This window comes from Mesoplodon mirus (assembly GCF_964341445.2).
Source record: "Mesoplodon mirus genome assembly, chromosome: 8".
In the NCBI taxonomy this organism is placed as follows: domain Eukaryota; kingdom Metazoa; phylum Chordata; class Mammalia; order Artiodactyla; family Ziphiidae; genus Mesoplodon; species Mesoplodon mirus.
In genome coordinates, this window is record NC_138984.1 from 82,117,173 (window position 1) to 82,142,699 (window position 25,527).

Consider the following 25,527-nt stretch of genomic DNA (forward strand, 5'->3'; position numbering starts at 1 on the left):
AGAAAACAGAAAGTTTGAAGAAAGGTTGTCTTGAATGAAACTTAGAGAAACAAGTGAAGAAACCTATCACTACAATAGAAGGAGAAGGCAGGCAGTTTTAAGTAAGAAGAGAAAATAAGGAAGCTACAAGTCATATCCTTGAGTATTTATCAATATTTTGAAAGACTAAAACCATGATAAGCATCCTTAGCACCTATATGCAAATACCAGATTAAATTTAACTATATTTACATTGTGGGTCTATCTCCTCATGACTTAAATCAAACTATTATGATCTTAGATCGGTCTAATGCCATTTTCTTATCCATATAGCAGGATAAAGTCATAATAATAATAATAATTTTAAAATAAATATTTTGTCCTAGATTTAGACTTTCATGAGTATTACCTATATATTATGACATTTAATCCTCACAACTACCATGTAAAGTAGGTAAACTTAGTCCTGTTTAGTTATAGAGAAGTAAAATGAAGCATAGACAACATATGAAATTTGCCAGGTCATAGAGTTTAGTTAGTGTCAAAGCTGTGTTAAAATCCTGTGCTCTAAAACAGCACTGTCCTATAGAATTTTCTGCAATAATGGAAATGTTCTATCACTGCACTGTCTAATACATAGCCACCAGGCACATGTAGAAATTGAGTACTTGAAATGTGCGTAGTACAACTGAGGAAATGAACTTTTAATTTTATTTAATTTAATCAAGTAAAATTTAAACGGTCACATGTGTCTAGTAGCTACCACACTGGACAGCACAACTCTAAACTAATTAGAGTATATTGGCTGCTGGCCCTGAAAAATCTTGTGAAGTGTACAAGAACACCATTTTAGAAGCTTTTTCTTAATCAGCTGGAACATCACTCCTTGACCTACTTTTAATAGAAATCAATACTGTATATGGAAAAAAATGTAACGTATATACTGGTCTTTATTAGTAAATAATATGGTAAATAGCTTACTTGTAAACATTTGTATGAAATAAACAGTATGTAAGTCAAGTGCTTTCTTTAAGACAAAGGGCAATTTTCTCTTTCTTTATTTGGGCTTGCTGTGAGGGCATTAGTATACATACTTAAGCCCACATAAGGAAAATAATAGAAGAGAGGAAAGACAGGGGAAGCTGGTTGTTTTATATTTACTTAGAATGTATTAGATGGCATTATGGAGCTAAATGGTGAGTTCTGCTACTTCCTTCCGGGTTAGGTCTGCAGGGTGTGCTGAATAAGCAGGGTGGCAGCAAAGGACACTTAATATGATTCTTTCAGGAGCATGTGAGGTGACTCCTGTCCCTTGCCCGCTGTTCCTCCTGCCAAGTGATTTTAAGCTACTATTAATGCGCAGGAATCACACAGTAGGTGTGCCCTTTATTCTCTCTAGAATGCGTTATCACTCCTTCCTCCTTCACTTTTTTGTCCAAAAGAGCACTTTCTTTACTTATATAAACATCACAATAGTGTTTTGCTTTATATGTGAAGTCTCAAAAAGCAAACTAATATTTTCCATGCCTAAGAACATTCTGTAAATAAAAACAGCGTTTCCACTTCCTGAGAACCCAAATTCCACCAGAATAAATTGGAACATTCTCTCTGTGCTTTATTTTCAGATTCTTGACTCTTAAAGATTGAAATTATTAAAACAAATGCAAGTAATTCAAGAGCTTTCATTCCCCTTTTTCCTCATCGGTGCTGGTTATATTTTAGGCTTTGTTCAGAAGGTCAGAGTTGGCTCGATGGTCATGGCTGTGGAAGGGAGTTTGATTGACTGCACATGTGCTAATACTATGCATACATTATTGAGGGCACTACGAGGCAGAGTGCCCTCAGAGAACACTTCTGAAAAGAGTAGTTGACTCAGGCCCCACCTATACAGAGCTCAGTTCCTAAAAATAGGTGCTAAGTTGCATCCTTTCGATGCAGGGCTGAAATAAATTCAGCCGTCCCATCTACTCTCTTGATAGACCCTTCAGTGGAGCTGGCCTCCACTCCACCGATTGCTTTCAGGGAACTGGGAAATTTGCTGTACAAAGGAGGAAACTAGTCGGTGAAGAACTGTAAAGATATATGACATTTCCACGAACTTGGGGTTAAGTCTAAATATTACAAAAGGTATGTGTTATATAGTCATTGATACTCTACTTCCAGAGTTGTGATATGTTCTTGCTGATTGCTTAAGACCAATGAAGACCACAGGTCAAATTGTAATTTTCATCACAGCAAATATTCAGTTGGATTTTGTAGAATAGTTAGCATTTTTTATTTTTAGTATTGAAGAAATATGAACCAAACCTGATAAACAGACATCAATGAAAATTATACTTCAATTTATAGCTAAAAGGGAAAACTGAAAAAATTAGTTTATCTTTTATGAGCATAAATTGATAATGTATACAATGAATATGTTTGAAACTCTAACCTATATTTCTTTTTTTTTTTTTAACTATACTTCTTAAAATTTGCTGAGGGAAAGAAAGAGTTGAAAATATGCTCAACTGTTGCAGCTTGCTCAGAGAAATGTATAAAATGTATTCTTTCTCCAGCCTTAGTTTGATTTTGTGCTTCTTGCCCCAGCCAGTCTTATCTCCTCTGGGAGTATTACTGGAATAAGGATTAAAGAATCAGGTTCTTACATGTTTTGCAGAATTAAGAAAAGCACTGCCAGTTGGATCTGCCAGGCCTAATTATAGTAACTACAAACTTAAAGAGAGAAGACTGAGATTTTACTTTTAAAATAACATGGCCTATATACTGTTTCAAATGAATTTATTCTGTCTTCAGTTGCCTATGAATACCTTAATTTGTTCCTGTTGTGCCTTAAATGTTTAGATGTTAGAGACTGAAGTGATTTGGAAGAGGCATTATAACAGAATCTCTTATGACGCCAACTAAAAGCAAGGACACTTTAAGATTACATAATACAGGGTTTAAATTTAGCCAGCTGGTGCTGAACTGAAAGATGTTTTATTTTTACCAGAGCTCTATTTGGTCACTGACGAGCTGGAGTTTGTTTGAATTATTTTAAAATTTTATGTGCAGGGTGCCAAAGGACGAGTAAAATATTTACCTCAGCTACATTCAGAGCCCTGAATTTTAATATGAGCACCAGTTTTGAATTTTAGAAGCTATTACCATTGAGTGGCAAAAATATTGGATAAAAAATGGGAAAGTCTTGAATTCTGTTCTTAAATATTTCTCTACTTCTCTGCCTAATTTTGAATCTTTTACCTTTTTTACTGTTAACATGTAAATGAACAACTAGATCCATTTTTTAAAGTCATTCAGCATTTCAGATGTCTATAATACGGCAAAGTGCCAGCTGTTTGGGGAAAATGTAGTCTGGAGTTTGGAGTAAATATTTCTGCATGCAGTGTTGTGCATCTTTTAGATACAACTTCCCTCAACCACCTGAAAAATAACAGTAGATATTCTAATGATCACAGAGAGCTTTACTTCAGAAAATGTCAGGCGGGCCTCAAGTCTTCAGTGATTACAAAGGAAGAGAGGGTTGGTTGTCTTTCCTCAAGTTTACTTTTGGGTAAAAAAAACCCACAAAGTTCATAGATAATTTACTATTGTTTACCATTGGTAGCTGTCTGCTATTCAGTCATTTCCAGTATTTTGCCTCTCACTTACATTTACCACAATTGAAAAACTTCTGCATATCAGTATTCGTTTTATTCGTTTGGTAAAATATTACTTATGATGAGACAATTTGGGGTTGGACCCCCATGGTAACCTTGGAACAGGAAACTGATACTTCCTCTCTTCTCTCTCTCTCATGTATACACATAAGTCTGGGCAGTAAGAGACCATTTTGTAACGCTTGTTTGTTAGCTTGGAGTCACATCTAGATTCAGTAATTTACAGACCAGGCCAGAAAGTTAATCAGTGCTTGGCAATATAATTCCCAGATTTCTGATTGAACAATCTGTGAGGGATAGAACTTAAATGACATTACGTTGTCCTTTCTATTTGCTTCCCACCCCCTCTTTTAAAAGCATTCAAGTTACACTTTGAAATTTAATTAAATTGTAGTTTTTTTTTTCCCTGCTACTGAGACAGACACTTGCTCATTCAAATTATAGGTTCATCCTTTGCAGACTGTGGGTAACGTCAGACTTTTCTGATTCAGGAATAACTTTTTTTAGAACACTGATTTATTCAATATAAGTACATGGTCTTTATGTGACTGCATGATATGTTGTATTGTTGTTGTTTTTTCCCTGACACCAAATGCATGGTATTTTCTGGCACCAACCAGTTCTCCAATTCTCTGACACCAGTGGGATGTACAACAATTCAGTTCAATTCTCACATTAACTTCCAGAGTTAGAGCAGAACCCACCTATTGCCCGCACTTTAGCCACTAACTCAGGAACAGCCAAATGGAAGAGATTCATAGAGTAATGGGCAGGGGGGGCACAGAGCTTCCATGCACTCTCTGGGCTCACCACCCATCAATATGTTCACCAACTGGAAGCTCACTAAATCCTGTTGTTTAGAATTTTTATTGAGATTTCATGATGTAGGATGATTGGCTGAATCACTGGCCATCGTTAAGTAGGTCCAATCTCTAACCCCTCTCCCCATTTCCAAGGTGGGAAGTGGGGCTGAATATTCAGACTCTAATTGCTTGGTTGGTTTTTCTGGCAACCAGCCCCCATCCTGAAGCTATCTCTATTTCCCCTACCCCTGCATAAGGCCAGGAATTAGCTCATTAGCTAGCATACCAAAGACACCATCACTCAGGAGTTTTGAAGGGTTTTAGTAGCTCTGTGCCAGGAACCAGAGACAAATACCAAATACTTATTGTGTATTATATCACATATATCCACAATGTTACTTCTCCATCTATGAAATGCTACCTATAAACTCCAGAGTAAAAGTTTCATCCAATTTATTTTCCTAATCATTGGAATCCTTCTTTTGCAAATTTAACTAACCTGAGTACTTCTCCATTTGTACAGTATAATCAGGAAAAGCACAAAGAACAATGATAATCAGACAGCCAGTGTAAAGAATAAAGGGTTTTTTTTTCTTAAGACTTGAGAATCAGCAAATTCAATGAGTTATTTGTATCAGTTTGGATACAAGAAATGAGCGTATTGCTATATTTAATGACTCTTGGGACTTTGTGGGCGTACATGATGGCATAAAAATAATCTGGCAGTGAGCAGTGCAATAGGTAATCCAAATTCCTGGTAGAGTGGCTGTACTTCTTAAAATATCACAAAGGATAAAAGGAATTTATTACATAGATAACACAAAGAACTTCAGTGACTATTTGATTTAACACCTTTAAGTTCTAGATAAGAACACTGAGCCACAGAACATTAACTAGTAACTTACAAGATTTAGGCAGAGAGAACTAGAAACCAACTCTCTTGACTTATATTTCAGTGCTATATGTCATTCTGCAAAGCTTTGTGCCATATCACCCCACCCTTACTCCACCCCCATGACTTGGAACACATTTAGAGGTAAACCTTCATAAAGCCTTTTTTCTCCCAGGTTTTTGTTGCTTTTTATTTTGTATTTCCTGTTTCTCTTTAATTTAGGATAAATTATGGAAAAGGAGAACAGACCCACATATTCACTTAAAACTCAAAAAAATGGTGATTGGTTTATTTTTTAACTTGACTAAGCATTTAAGTTTGCTCATCTTCTGTGCTAGATGAGCTGTTTCTGCCCCCCAACCCCACCGCAGACCCCCACCATCACCTTGTCATTGGAGACATCATTTTTCACTGCTCTTTTTGGCAGACCTTCAAGTAGGTTTTAGTCTTCTACATTTTTCTAATTGTATGCAGGAAATATCCTGTTGCCCGGCAAGAAAGCTTTAGATATGTCTGACTGTTCAGAAGTAAATAATTGCCAAATTGCTCCAGGCACACATACGACTTAAAATAAATATAATACTAAAAGAATTTATTTTAGGAAATTTTTGTTGGTCAAAGATCCAATAACACATTCCCCCCAAATCTGAATATATCAGCATGTGTGTTTCTAAATGCATTAACTTGGTAGTTATCAACATAGAAAAGCTAAAAAGAAAAAATTGTACCACCATTAATTTTTTTAAATAAATTTATTTATTTATTTTTGGCTGCGTTGGGTCTTCGTTGCTGCACGCAGGCTTTCCCTAGTTGTGGCGAGCGGGAGCTACTCTTCGTTGCGGTGGCTTCTCTTGTCACAGAGCATGATCTCTAGGCACGCGGGCTCAGTAGTTGTGGCTCGTGGCCTCTGAGCGCAGGCTCAATAGCTGTGACGCATGGGCCTAGTTGCTCCGCAGCATGTGGGATCTTCCCGGACCAGGGCTCGAACCGTGTCCCCTGCATTGGCAGGCAGATTCTTAACCACTGCACCACCAAGGAAGCCCTCACCATTAATTTTAAAAGCAAAGTCCAGCATTATAAATGATTTCAAAACATGTCAATGGTTTTCATGTAAAGTTTCATAAATATGAACTGAATATAAAATAATGTTCAAATAATAATCATTTTATTTTATTTTTTAATTCATAGGAAGTTAATTGCACTGAAATAAGATGTACTCAGAACTCACATTATAAAGTGGCTGGGTTTGTTTAAACTATGTATATTAAATTTTGATGAGTATAGTCACAGTTCCCCATTAAATTGCATTAAAATTCAAGGGTGCTTTATCACTATCTCTGTTGCTGTTGATTATTTTATTTTTAGTCAGTACCATCATAATAAGAATTCAGCTTTATCTTACTAACCACTAAGCCTTTTTGTCAAGTAATTAGACTTCATAAGTAACTATAGTAAATAAGTGCTCCAGGGAAACAGTGAAAAATCTTTTTTTTTTAAGCCAAGGATCACCTTTTAATTTATCTGTCTTATAAGTTAGAAGTTTTTCTTGTTGACACAAGGGTCTTATTGTCAAGTTGGAATATTCTGGGAAAGAGATAGAATAAAGTGAGTTTGGTCACATTATTTAAGGGTGGTCAATTCCAGCTACAAGCTTTGTTTAAAATTCACTGCCTCTGCTTCTGTTGGATTTTGACTGATTCTCCTGAGTATTATATAGGGTAAAAGTCTGCTATTTGGCTACTAGGGTGAAGCCCAGCCCAGTTTCCAGTTGGAACACAGGGGCCAGAGCTAGAGGTGCCAAAGAAAGAGCGACGGGCAGCAGTCAGCCGCTTGGTCAGCTCTTTCTGTCCTCTGTGCCATCCAAGGATGCTCAGGGTGGGAATAGAACCTCGTTACAGCTCTGACTTCTTCAGTAGAAACTATGCTAGCCCTCTGGGTCCTGGAGGACTCAAAAACATTTATTTTTAGGAATAGAACTGTATTAGTGCATGTGTGCTTCAGTCACTGACTCATTCTGGAATGGGAATAATTTCAGGATTCATCATCCATTCATTCGTCCAGAGCTGAACAATAACCCCAAGTTTGACTCTGTAAAATATCAGAGAAATGAAATTTGAAAGGAAGGCATATTTTTGTATTAAAGTCGCAATATTTTTTCCCTACAAAGATGTAGTCCAGCTATTGCAATTGTCAGCTCAAAACTACAATTAATAGTTTCTAACAGTCCACCCTTTAAATAGAAGCAACAAATTACTGCAAACTTCAATTTTCACTGCTTTTCATTTAATTCACCATTTCAGCCCCACTGGCCCCAGCTTCTCGACTATGTCATTATGTTATACTATTACCATCTCTTTCAATTTGTGCTCCATTATGCTCATATATACATAGATGTGTGTATATATGTGTGTCTGTGTATGTATATTTTATTTTCTGTAAAGCACAGTGTTACCTATGCCTCCATATTGTTCTCCATTTTTTTCATATTTTAAAAGTCCATTTAGATGTTCAAAGAAAGATGAGTAGTCTTCAAACAACATCCAGTAACCACAATATCATCCATAATGACACCTCTTTTTACCTTTTGTGTAACATTGCGTAAAGAGCCTGACAGAGTTTTGTAAACATTTGTATTGAGAAAGTGCAAAGCTACATCTTTATAATAATGATGACAATAATAAACAATTTCTACAGGATTATTCTCCCATAGATAGTTATATAAAAGGAGTTCCAGGAGTTGCCATATAAAAGTTCATTATTGATATCATTTTTACATATTGAAATTATAAAGTTTTTTGAATAGTTTCTGAAATTAGAAAGATTTCACAAATGATGTGCTATGTTCTCTCTCTCTCCCTTTCTCCTTCCTTCTTTTTTATTTCATTTCTAGTAAAGACCTCTGGAATATATTACTTAACCCTAGAGCTATCACTATCCTTAAGATGTATGAAGTGTCCTCAGTTTATCAGAATCACAGAAACAGCATCTCCCAGGGCCAGAAGAAATTCCAAAGGAAATCCACATAACACTTTACTAGGAAACCAGAAAATGCTGTCAGGTAAACCCTTATTAGTTGAACACAGACTTTGCAGCCAGACTACCTGGGTTTGAATTCTAGCTCTGACACTTAACCAGCTGGTTGAATCTGGGCAAATTATTTAATCCGTCTCTGTGCCTGTTTCCTCATCTGAAAATCGAGATAATAATAAAATCTGTCTCACAGGGTTGTTTTGAGGATTAAATAAATTCATATTTGTAAAATGACTAAAACAATAGAGCCTGGTACATAGTAAGTTCTACATAAGCTTTTGCTGTATTATCATTATTATTGTTCAATATATGAGACTAATATAATAACCTTTACATCTTTCCCAGAGAGCAAGATAAGAATATAAAGTACCAAGTTATCCTAGATGCTGAACATTCAAAATAACAGCACACTAAATGAGAACCGTTTGAGAGAAAATTATCTACCTGATTAATAGGTTGTTCTCTTGTTAAAGGCATCCTTCCCTTTCAGAGGTTCACTCTTGAGCTCAAATTAAATTTCTGTCCTCTCTGGAGTTGTAGAAAGCTATTAAATACCCTTTTTCTATGATAATTTTTCCAACACTTGAAACTAATAACTTTTCAGTTATCCTCCCTGATGTCATCAGCATCACATTACTTGAAGAAACTGAACTCTTCAACCACTTCAACCATAATGACTCTGTCTCCTTTCTTTTTTTTTTTTTTTTTTTTTTTTTTTTGCTGTATGCGGGCCTCTCACTGTTGTGGCCTCTCCCGTTGCGGAGCACAGGCTCTGGACGCGCAGGCTCAGCGGCCATGGCTCACGGGCCCAGCCGCTCCACGGCACGTGGGATCCTCCCGGACCGGGGCACGAACCCGTGTCCCCTGCATCGGCAGGCGGACTCTCAACAACTGCGCCACCAGGGAAGCCCTCTGTCTCCTTTCTGATGGAGCTGCTCACAGTCACACATTGGACCTTGTCATTACTTTGAGTTAGTTCTTGGACTCTCAGAATACTCTTTTAGATCACTGTTTTCTTTCTTTTCAACTACAACTGGTCTTGACCCACAGCATAGTCTTCCCATCCTCAACACATCCTGCCCCTCAGCTCTCTGCCTCTTTTGCCTCATCTCTCTGTATTTTGGATCCACTCACAGTGTCTGAGTAAAGATGGAAGGAGGACTCTTACTGGGGAGGGCGGCACTGAAAGATGGGGCTGTGGGTACCAGACTGTTTATCAGGAGAATCTAAAGCAGAAAAGGCAAAGAAGAATCCAATAATGGAAGAGAAAGCAAAAGCTTATGAGCCAGTGAAATGGTACAGTGCATCAGGTTTGATGGATGAAGCTAAGTGGGAAAATAAATCACAAGGTCAGAAGTAAGGAGAGCTAGGAACACGACAGGATGGAGCCTAGGATGGACTAGGGCACCCATTTCAACCAAGGCCAAGAACAGTTCAGAAGTGTTGGTGGCCTGGTGTTAAGGGCTCCTGACTCCAGCCTTCAGGGATGGGTCTAAAGCTTAAAGGAACTGTGAGACACCCAATGCCCACTCCGCTTGGGCCCCATTGTCAGCTGCAAGAAAAGAGCTTTCACTGACCTCCCATCTCATTTGTCCCCACGTTCTTGAGCTAAATCTACCTCATCAAAAGCCAGTTCAACATTTTCCTCATAATCTGATATATTTGCTCCCATTCCCAGGCTGCCTAGGTATACATATTTATATATATATATTTAAATATGTATATTTAAAGGTCTGTGGTTTTGTATATATGCTAATACCCAACAATCATTTTATTCACTTTTAATTGACTGCATATCACATTCACCATTATTCCTGACAATCCCAGACATTCTCTATTCTAATATACCACTGGAAAAGTTGAAAATGGAAACAAATTTGTGGGTAATATGTTTTTTAAAAAGCCACATTGAATTTTAAAAGGTTTGTCAAGGTTAAGATTAACTCTTAGTTACTAGACATATACATTGATATAATATGGATGAAGCTGAGAACTGATGGAGTGTGTGTGATAAGACAGAAATAGAAGATTGGGGATGGAGCCCTGAAAAATATACATGGTTGGGTGTCAAGAATTGTGTGTGTGTGTGTGTGTGTGTGTGTGTGTGTGTATGTTTTTCAGGAGACATAGATAGATGAGTGTTACTTTTTCCTGGTCTAAGCTACTCACCAACTCCACACTCGGTTTTGAGAGTTTATAAAGAACAATGCAGAGAATGCTGCAAAGCATCAGCATTTTTAATTCCTCCTTCTGAGATATTTCTTGTAATGGCAAGTGTTAGGCTCCATGAGTTTTATGACATTTTCCTCAGGCCCTGCACTGCTGGTGAATGGGACCTGGGGCTTTCTGCCACATCTGCTTTCCTTGGCAGACTTTCAACTCAGAGCTGCACTGGGACACTCTGAAAACTTACTGAGGTCTTCCTCCTAGATCTCATAAAACAAATCGGATACTATCTGTAATTAAATGGTCCTCCAAAAAAAAGTGAGTGAGTGTGTGTGTGTGTGTGTGTGTGTGTGTGTATTAGTGTTTCCACGTTCTAGCCGTAGTCCTGTACTTGCCCACTGGCCTGGGGAAGCTAGTTATTTTTTCTGGGCCAAACTGCGATAGAGATATGAATGTATCTGAAATTTTTTAGCTATAACACTTTTCTAATTTCTTTCTGCGAATATGTAATAACAGGAGAATTTCTGGCAGAAATTAAACTGGGCAGAAAGCCCAAAGTTGACTAGTTTCACTTTCCAAACACAGATTTTTGTGCAGTTCTAATTTTCACCTGCTCATGTGATGTCCCGCTGAGCATTTGGGGGGATGAGCTGGATTTCATTGTGGCAGACTCACAGGTTCACAGGCAAGAAGTTTATTTTTGCTCCCTCCCGGAAGCTCTAATCCCAAATTTCACATTGCTGCTCTGATTAAATAACTTCTGTTACAGAATTTGGGACTTGTTTTCTACTCTTTAAAAAGAAGTACGAGAGAGAAATTAAAATCTGTCAACAGGAACCGTAAAAAGATGGGCATTGAATTTTGCAGTATTTTTGCAAGGCAGTTTCATTCAATAAATGCTTATTGGATATACACTGTGTACAAGTCATGATGTTATATGTTAAATACCTGTGAAGTTGGCCGTATTCATCTCAACTGTCATTTTGCTTCTTGGCAATCTAGGTATTTTAGGTAATAATAAAAATTGAATAACCAGTTCTGCAAAAATGTTAGGGAAGTCTCTGGCACTTATTGTTAGGGAAAGCACAAGCATGTCATGCTTAGAGGTGCATTATATTTCTTCTACCTCCACATAAGGGCCCACAAGGAGCATTTCTGGCCACTGTGTGATGGCCACCCTTTCATATTCACAATGTGGGTGTTGCCATTTTGTAAACTGATGAAACTAAGAGATTCTTTGACTGAAATCATGGTGGACACAGTTATGCAGGCTACTAGAAGATTTAAGAGATGGAGACTGATGCTGAGTTCCCGGCTAGTGGTTGATAACCTGTAGTTGTAGTTAGGTGTCTAAATTTTTTAAATAATCTTTAAAAACGAATAAGGCTGGCTTCCCTGGTGGCACAGTGGTCGGGAGTCCGCCTGCCGATGCAGGAGACACAGATTCGTGCCCCGGTCTGGGAAGATCCCACATGCAGCGGAGCGGCTGGGCCCGTGAGCCATGGCCACTGAGCCTGTGCGTCCGGAGCCTGTGCTCCGCAACGGGAGAGACCACAACAGTGAGAGGCCCGCGTACCGCAAAAAAAAACCAAAACAACAAACAAACAAACAAACAAACAAGGAGATGCTTAACTTTAGAGTCTGAGTTCCCTTTTAGGTAAGTTGTCCTAAAACAGTAGGAGGTCACACTAACATGAAGTGATTTGTCCATCCGCCTAAAGCTTTCCGTACCTAAAGGGAGTAGTCTTGGAAAGTGATTCTATTTTAAAGCCGTGAAAGCCTAGCTTCATATGGAATTTTACAAAGAAGCCCAATATATAGTTTTTAATTGCTTCTTACATTTCACTCCCCACAACTTTCCTCCTCTCACCTTCCACTACACTTGAATTTAAATACCATTGGTCTAGGAAAATTTTGTTTGCAAGTTTTAATTAAATTCTTTGTTGTTCACAGATATTACTGTCTTAACGTGCATGGAAAAGAGCAAGTTTCAATCTGAATAACATTTAAAGACTGGTTTTTACACTTCACCCTCTAAAAACAGGAGTGAAATAAGCAGCATAAACTGAGTTCCTCCACTTACGGGGCACTTACAGGATTAGGTTTTGTATCTGAGGGAAAAGAAACAAATGCCAATGCCAAATGTTTTAAGATAAGTAACTATAAATAAATTAAGGGATGATGAGACTAACTATGTATCCCACGTGTATCTTAAGCAGGGAAGACTATTAGATTACTTCCACTCTTTGGACAGTTCTTAGGACCAGTATATCATTAGGAAACTGACATCATCTCTTTCTTTTGAAATTACAGTCTGTGTTGATATGCAGAGGATATTTAAGTCATGTTAATGATGACAGGGAGAATAACCCAGCACCTGGCTAATTCAAAGTTTTGATATATTAAAATCATTATAGCTTTAATTTATAAATATCCTTGTACGAAATTTAAAAGACTGTTCAAAATGTATACAGCACTATCTAGTGTCCCCTGCAATTACAGGGGACAATAATCAGAAAGGAGTTGTGACAGTACAAACATTTGACAAGTGCTGATTACCTTTCATTTTAGAGCATGTTAGAAGAACCAGAGCTTTGGTAAGAAAAACAGGTTCTTAATATTTCTGCTTAACATTCACAGTTTTATCTTCCTACCCAGGAAACATTTAAATGATTGAATATCACATCGTTTGCAAAGTGTTTATTTCTTTAGGTAGAATTTTTCTAAGTACATCACTGCTCTGAAAGAGCGAATTTACTTCCAAAGGCATCTTTTATTCAGCAAGCAAAATGTTGCATTATTTAAGCATTTTCACTTTTCTCCTTGATTGCTTAGCTTTTCCAGATAATGTTCAGTAAAGAAAGTATATGGAATTAGTGTGCTTTCCTTTCTTTGATCAAGTCTATTAGCCATTAAGTTCAAAAGAAAACCATATCAAAGTATGCTATTATTTGTGGACTTAGGCAGAGGAAGCATTTTAAACAAAGACTAAACAAAGACTTACTTCAGGTCATTGAAAAGAGTTTGTGTAAATTTGAAGACCGAATTTCTCTAAGACAAAAGGTGGACTGAATTAAATACATTTTATTATTCGAAGGAAAAGAATGATTAGTAAGAGGGAAGCTGCCACAGCATTAATTGTCTAAGTCATTGAGAGTCAGAGTTTAGTGATTTGCTTTCTTTTAATATCCTTTGTCAGAATAAATCTCAGATGCTAACCTTAATGGAGAGGTGAAAGTCGGAAAGAGGATGGAGAATTGAGGAATTCCTAAAAATGGATCTGGAAATGTCTGGCTTTTCCAGGCTGCAGCTAGCATAGAACTTATTTAAGGTAATAATAACTAAGTAACTTTCCTACCCTGCCCATGCTCAAACAACTTAAAGGTAGGGATGCTGGGAAGATGTTTTTCAAAGCTGCAAATTATTAAATGTTCATCTGCATTTTATTACTGTTGTTTATTTTTGATCTGTTTAGTGACAACAGCATACTTAGAACTAAACGAAACAGTTCAGTACACATGAACTAACTTCGTATGGATTTTTTAAAAGCCTATGAGAAGCAAAAGTCGATTATTTCAGGGAAAGACAAATTCTAAGCTAGTAATCAGTAGGAATAAAAAAAAAAGTATATTAGGAAATAATGAGTGAGAAAAAGAAGTTATATCAAAGAGGTAACAACTTAGGGAGAGGTGAATAATGTAGAATGATACCAACTTTGAAGATTTTCTAGAACAGAGACTTTAGGAAAAAAGGGATGGAAATCAGTTTAAACAGAAGGAATACACAGATTAAATAGAAAGAATACCTATATTCAAACTAACCAGATATTAAAACACCTCTTCCTTTAGCAGTTATCAAACACGTAAATAAGGTTCTTATAGGGGTACAGAGGTGCCTAGCAATGCAGAGGTACTTAGTAGAGCAACCGTGGAATGGATCATAAGTGAGGGATCCAGGATCCTTCTCTTCTTTGCCTTTGGTGGGTGGTGACAAGGGCATCAGAGACTTAGGGAGCGGCCCAGTCATCCCCGCCTGACTGGTCCAGGCCAGGGTTCATTGTGCCAAGCCTACTGTTCAGAGACCCTATAGGAAAATGAAAAATGTGAATAACTTTGAGTCATGGTGTCATGATTTTACCTAAAAAACGGAGAGCAGGGGAAAACATGAGGAGCCATCGCAGGAAGAAAAGGAGCAGATCTGTCCCTATAGTGGGCCATACTAGGGTGATTTTCATGAACTTTACATTTTGAGGGGACTGCCCTCTTCTTTGCTGGTGAAAAATTAGTAGCTCATTGACTAGTGCCAAAAACACAGATAGACTAACACTTTGATATCATATACATTGACATTCTTCTCTTTTATATATATTTTCTCCATTCCTATGGCCATATGAGCAGAACTGTGCCAACTTCCTTGCCCTACTCTCTTACTGTAATTATCTATTCTTTCATAATCTATTGTGTTCTCCTTGTTTCAAGCAACATGGCAGATACTTGGCTTATAAAGAGGAATGGAATATCATTATAGTCTTTAGATTCATATGGACCAGAGTCAAGTCCTATCCTTTCTACTTACTAGCTTTGAGATTTGGGAAAATTTCATAACTTTTATTATCTCAGACTTGTATCGTGTCAGATTATCTGGAAAATAATACCTAGGATATATAATAACACCTAAGGTGACTGGAAGTTAGTGAGCATATATTATTTACTATGTGCAAGATACTATGTAAAACCCCTTACTTTAATAAGATCTCCTTCAGTCCTCACAGGCAATCAGATTCTGGTATCATTCTCATGTTATAGCTAAGAAGAAGGAGACTTCGAGAGGTTAAGAAATTTGCTTAAAGTCAAAAGTAAGTGTCAGAGATAGAATAAATATTGGGCTTCTGTGTCCAGAGTAGATGGTCAATCTCCCTGTGGGTCTGCCTGCTGCGGATGAAACCAAGACAGAACCCAGCGTAAAACAGGTTTCCTAAATGAACTTAACCCTGTGCTGGAGGAGCGTGCATGTGGGTGAAAGGTGAGAGAAGAAGGGAAGACAGAGAGATTCAATGATACACTAAAAAGTAACAAGTAATACAGACAGAAGTGTAATTTTTAAATGTTGGGAGAGCACAGCAGAGGGAGCTACTCACTGCCTAGATTAAGTGGGGAAAAATCTGAAGAGAAATTGAGCCACTGTGAGGATACATGTGAGGGACTTTTCAACCCCATCAAATCTGATTGGTCTTGATCTATTTTAATTCAGTTTCATCTCAGTATAAATAAATGTGATTTTGGGGATGGGGATGTGGAGTGTGTGCTACCAAGTTCCTCAGGATTCCCCACCTAAGGAGGACTCCATTTGGTATGTCTTCAGAAAATGTAACTCCCTTAGCAGGGCCAGCTATCTGGGAAATTTTTTATTCCTAAATCAGCATGTCGAAATGGTGCAACCTGTTGTATTTCTGTTCTTAGAGATAAGGCCAGATTAACACTTAGAATACTGTATTTCTTGAGGATCTCTCTGGTGTTTTTCCTTCCCTCTCTTTTCAGGTAGAGCAGGACTAAACACAATGGTGAGTAATTTGTGCCCTGCCCTGAGCACTGTGCTTGGTCAACAGCAGATGAGTAGTAGATGTTTACTGAATGTATGCCTAAAGCCTTAAGAGGAGAGTTTATCAAATACTCTTATTGTATACCTGGGATGCAGATTTAAACAAGAGGAAACTTTGATGGAAGCATGCCACCACCTCCCATGCCTTGAGGCAAAACAAATCAATAGAAATCAGAACAGTGGACCTTGCTTCACATTTTCCTTCCCTTATAGTAAAGTTTGTCTCTCTCCCTGCTGGCTTGGATCAATACCTAACCCCATCTCAAGTTTGATCTCTATAGTGACCAAAGAAATATAACTGAAAAAGTTGCTTTGATTTCTAATTCTAAACTCAAGCTTATAAGGACAAAAAAAGGATTCACTTAGAGACATAGAAATTCAACTTATTGGTTTCCCTTTGATTTATCCCTAGATACACTGAAATAAAGGATTTGTGTGTAGGTGTTTAGGAAACAGAAAGGAGAATTCATACCCTTAATTTAAAATTTACTTTATAATGTTATATTTTAATGAAAAATACTTACATAAGAGACTGTGTAGAGTTAAATAACCTTGTACTCAGAAATACCTGAACTTAATTCCAAGCTGAGCCACTTACTATATGATTTTTACCTTTTTAAGTGTTACTTTCACCACAGTAAACTGAAAATAATACCACCCATCAGATATAGTTGTTATAAGAATTAGATGTAAAATGTAGATGTGTAAGAATACATGTAAAATGATTAATGCATAATTGATACTCATTAACAGATAGTTTTCACCGTTATAATGCAACATAAGTCTGATTGTGCTAGGGAAGTGTCTAACAAGAGACTTACATTGTAAAAATATGCATCATCTATAAGCATTTAATAGTTTTAATTTATTTGACTATTTCAAAGGAATTTAAGTCATTTTATTCAATTATTGATTTTTTAACTGGCCAATTCCTTAACTAAACTAAGCAATTAATTAATTTAATAGCAATATGATTGAATTTTCAAATATGCCCAAACTAACAATATTAACCTACTAATGATTATTTGATTTCTGTCTAACTTCTGTACATTTATAACTGCTCTCGTACCAGAAGCACTTCTTGTGAGATGATAGGGGCTGCAGAAAACAGAAGACAAGTCTATATAAGAAAAACTTACTACAATTAGAAATGGCAGTTCTGTTACTCAAAGAGATTACTATCTAAATGGACATTTATGCTGAGTCTTATCTATAAGTAGGTGGACATTTATTCTTTGGGGTGTAAAGAAATTCAAAGATGTTTCCATCACAGGGTGGTTTGTGTATATGAATCTGTGAGATTAGGGGGAGCTAGAACTGAAATATGCCCTAAGAAGAATTTACTGTGTAGTGATTTCTGACTTGGTCAGGTGTATGTGTATGTACAGTGGATGCTTGTATTAGTTTCCTGTTGCTGTTGTAACAAATTACTGCAAACAATTGTAAGCACAAACAATTGGGCTTATAATAGCACAAATCCATTATATTATAGTTCTGGAGATCCAAAATCCAAAATGAGTTTTGCTGGGTCAAAATCAAGCTGTTGGCTGGGGCCCCACTCCTCCTAAAAGCTCTATGAGGGAGGTTGCCTGTTTCCTTCCTTGCCTTTTCCAGCTTTTAGAATCTACCTACATTCCTAGACTCATGGGACCTTTCCTCCACTTTCAAAGCCAGTAGTTTAGATTCTGCAATGCATCTCTCTCTCTCTCACTCTCTTTCTTTTTCTTCCTCTCCCTCTTCTTCTCCCTCCCCCCTCCCCCTCTTCTCCTTCTCCTTCTTCTTTTTCTTCTTCTTCTTCTTCCCTCTCTCTCTCCTTCTGTCATTACCTCTCCTTTCTGATTCTGACTGTCCTGCCCCTCTTTCACTTATAAGAACCCTTGTGACTACATTGAACCCACCTGGACAATCCAGGATAATCTCCCCATCTCAAAATCCTTAACTTAATCACATCTGCAAAGTCCCTTTTGCCATGTAATGTAGCGTATTCACAAATTCTGGGAATAAGGGTGTGCACATCTTTGGAGGACCAATATTTTGTTTACCACATTGCTAAATCTTGTCATTTTCCTCTGTCAGGCAACTGGATGTATAGGATCTCTTCCAGTACCCGGTGAATTAGGAGAATAGTGGTTATGGAAGATTTAGTAAGGAGGCAAGAACTAATCCTTTTTATTACCCTGAGAGATGATCTGTTTTTGTTAATGTATAAATCATGCTAATCAGATGAATGGATGGATTTTGGGGAAGGTGACAGTAGTACACACAACACAATGCATTTTTGGGGAGTGGGACCATAAGGAGGTTAGTTTAAAAGATGGAATCTGATTCACTGGGTTCGTATGCTGGAGGGACGGCACAGTATAGCTTTCGTGCCATCATGGCATACACTTCCACTCATTTTACTCTTTGCCCTTCCTCTCCATGTTTTTTAAAAACTGTAAATTAATGCAAGATTGTGCTATACACTTGCTCTTCCATTTTATTCTCCGTTTCTTGGCTTTATAATATTCAAATGAGGGTAAAATATATAAAACTCAAATTGATTACAAATTTGACTTGGCAGCAGCATTCTGAATGTTTAAGAGAGATGAATTTTATTATTAGCTGAGGGATATGCAAATTGTATAAATTATAGAAAATTTATTCATGCTAATGTCTCTGAGTCTATGGTATGTCCATTGGTATGATATGCTGTACACAAATCCGAGCTGGGTTGTAGATCATATATTTAGATTTGATAGAATTTAGTTCGTCATTCTCCCAATTTAGTTCTCAATCAATTTTCTGAGTTCAAAGCAGTTGACTTCTTTATAATGCATCCAGAATATAATAGCAAGGCTATTGATATGTCACCAAAAGTACGCTTGCCTCCTTGAAGCTGGCATCTATATTTGCGTCAGCTTTGTGGGCTTCCATGTGACACCCCAGCTCATTCTCTGCCTGGCTTTTAGTTTGGACTAAATAAAGGCTTCTCGAATTGATTTTAGAAAATTTCCAAGAAAAAAATCATTAAATTCTCATTTTTCTGCTGGAGAGTTCAAATTACTATTGAATCTTACAATATCTTTTGAGTCATACTTATACATTGGATTAGTTATAGGACTATTTGTTTATTGTATATATTTTATTGCACAGGCAATGAGTCAGTTAACAACAAAAAAGGCATCTTTTTGTTGTTTGAATTTTCCTTCATCTGTTTCCTTGGGCAAGTGATTGTATGGGTTTGTCTTTTGGTTTTTGGACTCTTGTACTTCTTGAGATGTAGCATAGAATTGTACTTAAGTCACAGAACCTGGAGCCAGACTGTCTAGCTTCCCTTCCAGCTCTGAAGCTCACCAGCCACATGATCTTGAGCAAGTTTTACAATCTTTTCTATGTCTCTGTTTCCTTATCTGTAAAATGGATATTAAAAATAAATATAGCCTCTACTTCATAGGTTGAGACCATTAAAAAGACTAGCTAGTCTGACACATAGAAAGCACTTTATACATATTTGGTATTATTTTTTTACTTGTGAATCATTCTTTTAAGTCCTTTATCTGTCTTTTCAATAACGTTAGTTTTTTTTCCAACCAATATTCTTTACAGAAAATTAACACTTCAACCTATTTATTATAATTGTCCCTTTTCCATTCACCTTTTGCCGTATAAATTTTTTGAAAGATTTTTTCACTTTGAATTTTCATGCTTAGAAAGTCCAACTAAAATCATTTTATGAATTACTTATATCTCTCTAAGAATTTTTCATCATTTAAAAAAGCATTTAAGTCTTTATCTAATACTCCGTGTGTAATATGCAGTGTGGTGAGGAACTCTGAATGTTTTCCTCAAATCATTACCTACTTTTCCCAACATGATTTTTTGGTAATTCTGCTGTTTCCTCCCATTTCTGCATTGTTCTCGCTTCCACATAGTCACATGGCCAACTCCTTCGTGTTTCAGTGCAAATGTTCCACTTCTCAGGATGCCTTCCAGACACCTAGCTCACTAACACACCCAGGTGGATTAGGTTCTCCCCCATAGGCTCCCAACTCACCTGGTGCAAAACCATAAACTCCTTGGGCTATAATTGCCTGTTTCTCTTGCCAACTAGACTGAAATCTCTGGAGCATAGTGAATGTGTCTTATGCTTACTGTAAATAATCAATATTTATTTAATAATAATGAATAAGTATATTAAAATAAATCTTATTAATTATATAATTCAAATAATTTATTTTTGAAGTTTCATATGGCAAAGATGGAAGAAAGTTCAAGTCATCCACAGCAACTACAGTCCCATAAAATTCTTCTTGTTACAGATGCTCTTTATATGTTTCTGTACTATGCTAGTCAGCATGTAGAGTCACATCGTTGTTACAATTTCATAGTGGGACAGCATCTTCTATCTACAGAATAGCTCTCTATTTCATTTAACATATTTTGTCTTTAATACTACTTTGCATGAAAGGAATATAGTCATGATAACTTCTCTTCATTCATTTTTGCCTTACAATTTCTTGGCCAATATTTTCTTTTTAAATTTTGTGTCTTGCAGGTGGCATATGGTTGGATTTATTTGTCTTTGTCTTTTAGAGTGAAGTTTGACCCGTGTTTATTTACATTTGGTTTTACACTATTACATTTGGTTTTCTTTGTTAAGGCTCTTTGTTTTCTTTTTTGGCTGACTTTTGTTAAATGGACTGTGTTTGGCTTTTTGTTGACTTCTCACATGAGTAACAACTTGAATTCACATAGAGTAGTCCTCAAAACTAAAATTTCAGTAACAAGTAATCAGTTCTCTAACTGCTTTTAGTGTTCAGTGTTATAAAGATACCTCAGGATTTCTGAATTTTGTTTCTTCATCACAGAAACTCTTCATGTGTCTGGGTAAATGTAGAACTTTTCTTTTTCCTTGATTCTGAAATGTTTTACTAGGATTTGCTGATATATTGGTGTTTTAAAATTAAGTTTATTCCTATATTATGGTAAATACTTTAAATCTATGCCCAAATTTCATCTTCAACAAAAATTTCTTCTATTGTATTTCATTTGTTCTGCCCACTCTCCCTCCCTCCCACGGAAATGCTGTTATCTTCTAGTTTGAATTTTGCTGTCTGCTCTCTATCTTTGTCGTCTTCCTTCACATTGTTGTTAGTATGTTATTGGTTTTTCTCTTCTGCAGCATATATTACTCTATTAACTGCCTTCCATGTGTATTTTAATTCTTCTAAGAAACCTTCAATACCCTTAGTTCTCTTCTCACCTTTGATAACTTTCCTTTCTTCTGATTTCACCACGGCTAGGAAATCAGACACACATCTGCTTACACCTATATTGTAAATCAGACAGAGCAAATATCAGCTTCACAACTCAGATATTAGCAAGTGTTCTCTTAGTGAAATAAAGAGGTCAAAGTACTTTTTACTTTATTCTATAGACTTATTTATTGATGACAGTAGCATCATTTTTTCAGTCAGTTATTTGCTTTTTAAAATTTTTTATATAAATTTTAAATATTACTTTCCATTTACAGTTATTACAAAATATTGACTATATTCCCCATGTTGTACAATGCGTCCTTGAGTCTGTCTTACACCCAACTTGTTCTTCTGTGTTACCTTTCTCTTTAAAGTTACCCTAAACTCATTAAACACTGTTTCCAATCTCAGTTGCATCCAAGTCTTCTGAAATAACACATTGTGAGGTCAGGCGACCAAAGTTCCTGTCTTCTTCCCCACACACCCCTAAGTCCCTAAGTAAGGAACTGTCTTATCAACCCTACAGATTTACATCAGGTGTCATCAGCATCAAGATAGGAACAGATAGGTGCACTGCCTTATAGTATACTAGTCAGGAAACATCATCTTGTTTTTCAGATGAGGAAATTGAAAGACACTGACTTAGGAGGTTAAGAAACAACATGGACACAGTTTGTTAGCTGAAGGTTGGTTTTCTATTCCATGACCCTACCTGTGTAGGCAAAGTTACTGATGGGAAAAAGAGAAGGAGAGAGAGCGAGAAAAAGAGAGACAAAGATGTAATGTTTTTTCTGTGATCAGAATAAAAGGCTACAAGGCAATGGAATCCAAATCTCTTAATACTCAGGCAACTGATTTCCTGACCATTAATCTTAGGCATTTCCCAGTAGGATGAAAATGATAAAAATCATTTGGAAATATTTCAAAAGTAAATACTCTCTGTAAATTTTTGCAAAAATAAACTGCTGACTTTCTGTTAAGATTAATAAAAGAATAACATCTTTAATTAATAATGTGCAAAATGAAATTTATATCTTAATGTGGAAAAACTTCAGTGGTTCATGTTCAATAAAATTTATATAGTGACCATTTACAACAAAGTTAGAAGAGTACAGCTGAACATAAATGGAATTCATCTGTGCAAATAGATAATCCAGAGAGGAAAATAAAGATATATTTTCTTCAGCATGTGAAAGACTTTCAGTAGTTGGTGGGAATCTCTTTTTATCAGGATCAACTGGAGGAGTATACATTTGTGTGGATATGAGGTTTTGGAAGACAGCTGAATTTTTAAAACTAACTGACATTTATTGTGAACATATCAGTTTCTACAATCACAGTATTCATATGATACAATGTCTTATTCCTTTATATTTTTTTCTTTCAATACTGTGTGAAATGAAATATAAAAAAATAAATATTAACAAATTTTAAATATATTTTCAAATTTTATTAAAATAAATGAAAAAATTAACTGAATAAGAAGTCCTTAAGGAAAAGCAAATACTCAGAGAGTCAAAAAACAAACGATTTTTAATTTTTCCTGGGTCGCAGTAGTTGTTCTCAACTGCTGTTGTGTACAGAAATCTTGGAGAAGCTAATAGAAAGAACAAACAATGTAATAAGATGGTTCAGTGTAGGGACTGGGTAAGAAGGTAGGGAGAACAGGGCAGGGAAGGAACAGCTTGGTGGTTGTCTGTTACCTGAGGTTGTCTGGGACTTGGTTCATTGTAATTAAGTCAAACCGATTCAAATAATAAAGTATACCAAAGACCGCTAACCCTGTGAGTCCAAAAAACTACCAGCCCTAAGATGAAAGGCAGGGGGTGTATGAATGAGTGATAAACATATCAAAACTCACACATGCACACATATATACACACACACCATATACTGGTTGGTCCCAGAAGGAGCCCTTGAAATGATTTTGTAATTACAATTCTTTAAGAGTGAATAGTAAACCAACAAGCAGAGTGATAACAGCAAAGAACACTGGATAAAATTTAAAAAACTAGTTTTGGAACCGACTCTGGCACCTATATCTAAATAAACATCACATTAACCAGGGAGGATCCTTAGGTTTCTTTCACATAAGGAAATAGTTAGACATGTTTCCTTATGCCTAAAAGGAGTTGGTTAGACTATGTGAGACTGTATCATCTCTAAGACATTTCTGTTTCTAACAACTGTTATTCTGTGATCATGCAATCAGTCTTTTGCTCTGTTTGCAAGTATGTAATTCCTAATACCCTGTATTTTTGTCAGATAGATGGCTTACATGGGAAAATATAGGATGCTCTGGAACAACTGACAAAGCTTTTTCTTAATGGAACTATTATTTCTTTCTTATGTTACACATGCCTCTATGGAATAAAAGGAAAAAAATCCACAGTCTGTAATTCTCATAGCATTCACATATTTTAGATTTATCTCCTTGAGGGTTGAAGGGTAGGGCGAGAAGCAAAGAGCAATTTTTAGACTTGCCAAAGATTTAGTCAACCCACCAAATTTGACACTTACTAGTTGTGTGATCATGGGAAAGTTTTTTAACTACTCTGACTCTCCATTCTCTTTATCTATAAATTTTAGAAAATAATAGAACCTACCTCATGAGGATGTTAGAGAAGTAAATGAGATGATGCTTTTATAGCATTTAGCATAACTCCAACACATAATGCTTCAGGAAATGTTCATTAACATTATGTATCTCTTAATAAATACCTATTGTTTATCAGAATAATTGCAGGAGTAGGAGTGGGGACAATATTTTCTTTTGCTGTTTGCATAGGCATATGCTTCTGTGTAGGCATTTTGTAGCTTTGCTTGAAAGCTTGAAAAAAAGAGGGTGACCATGAAACATGGAAAATACCATGGAATGTTACAGTCTGTTTTCCGAGACCAGATGTTTTAAGTGCCTTCACTGTTCCTAAGATGATGCTATTTTCTTTTCAAAACCTGAAACGATGCTACATTTGTTTTCAGTGACTGCTGGCCCTCGTAAGCCTGCGAGTGGATTTGCAGAAGACAGTGCTGCGCAGAGAGAGTGTGTGTCAGACCTCCAGGAGGTGGTGTCCTTGAAGGAGCGGATGGCGAGGTACCAGGCAGCTGTTTCCAAGGGTGACTGCCGCAGCTTCTCCGCCAACGTAAGCTGCTTCTAGTGCTTCTGCATTAGGCAGGCTGCTTGTTTGCCTTTCACATGCCTCCTTTACATTGCAATATAAGAATACTACTGGACAACGGGATAAAGTAAAAAAAACACAGAAATGGTGTGTATCAAATCCAGAGTATCTGAAATTAAGCTTCAGCTCTGCCACTTATTAGTTGTGTGAACTTGAGCTACTGTCTTAACCCTTCTCTGAACTTCAGTTTCCTTAACTGAAAAATGGGAAAAAACCATCTACTGCGGAGGGTCTCCATGAAGAGTAAAAGAGATAATTTACATGTAAGCCATAAGGCACTGTATAAATGTGTTGCTACTGCCATAATTGTCATTTAACCTATAGCTATTCTCCTTGGGAATGTTGGGAATTAATTTCAGATCTTAATAATGTGGGTCTGCATGCTGCCCTCCTTGGTCTCATGTATAGTTCATATAAATTCACTGGCAGTATAATTTCTTTTGCTTTTATCGTTTCTCTGTATGCCCTAAATCCATTAGAAGTAGCTTAATCAACATAGAAATGAGGGAGATTAGCAATGTAGAGACTCTGCTAAACCAATTATGATTACAGAAAACAGCAGGATTCAGTAAGACCACCAGTTTTTAGAGCGAATGCATAATAAAGTCATATTCAAAAGAATTTGTTGGGTTCCATATTCTGTGGCCTTCAATCCACAGGATTTCATGTCATTTTATCAGTAGCAGCTTTATAGCTTAATGGAATATAAGGATATTCTTTTATAATTATAATCTCCAAGTTAGCAACGTTGTTCATTTAACCAAAAGAGAAAGAGAGAGAGAGAATAGCCAAGAAGCCTGGTATTCTAAAATAGCTACTCTGAACATTTTTCTTTACAAATCATTCAGAGACAAGAATGACTGTGCCAAACTCATTAACAATGTTGCAATTCTAGATGACATTTAAGTTTTTACATAGTTATTGAAATACATTTCAGGCGCACCATAGATTTTGAATGAATGTACAGAAATGACATAAGTA

The 25,527-nt window shown here is 36.6% G+C and overlaps 1 protein-coding gene across 2 annotated transcripts in view; it reads left to right on the plus strand.

The window, feature by feature from the left end:
• Window positions 1–25,527, plus strand: part of XIRP2 (xin actin binding repeat containing 2) — a gene marked incomplete at both ends in the record, with an annotated part of 301,350 nt that overhangs the window by 223,538 nt on the left and 52,285 nt on the right. For both annotated transcript variants that reach the window (XM_082629891.1, XM_082629890.1), the window contains one exon: window positions 24,350–24,510. In XM_082629891.1, the coding sequence (XP_082486017.1) occupies window positions 24,350–24,510 (161 nt within the window). The remainder of the gene's footprint in view (window positions 1–24,349; window positions 24,511–25,527) is intronic.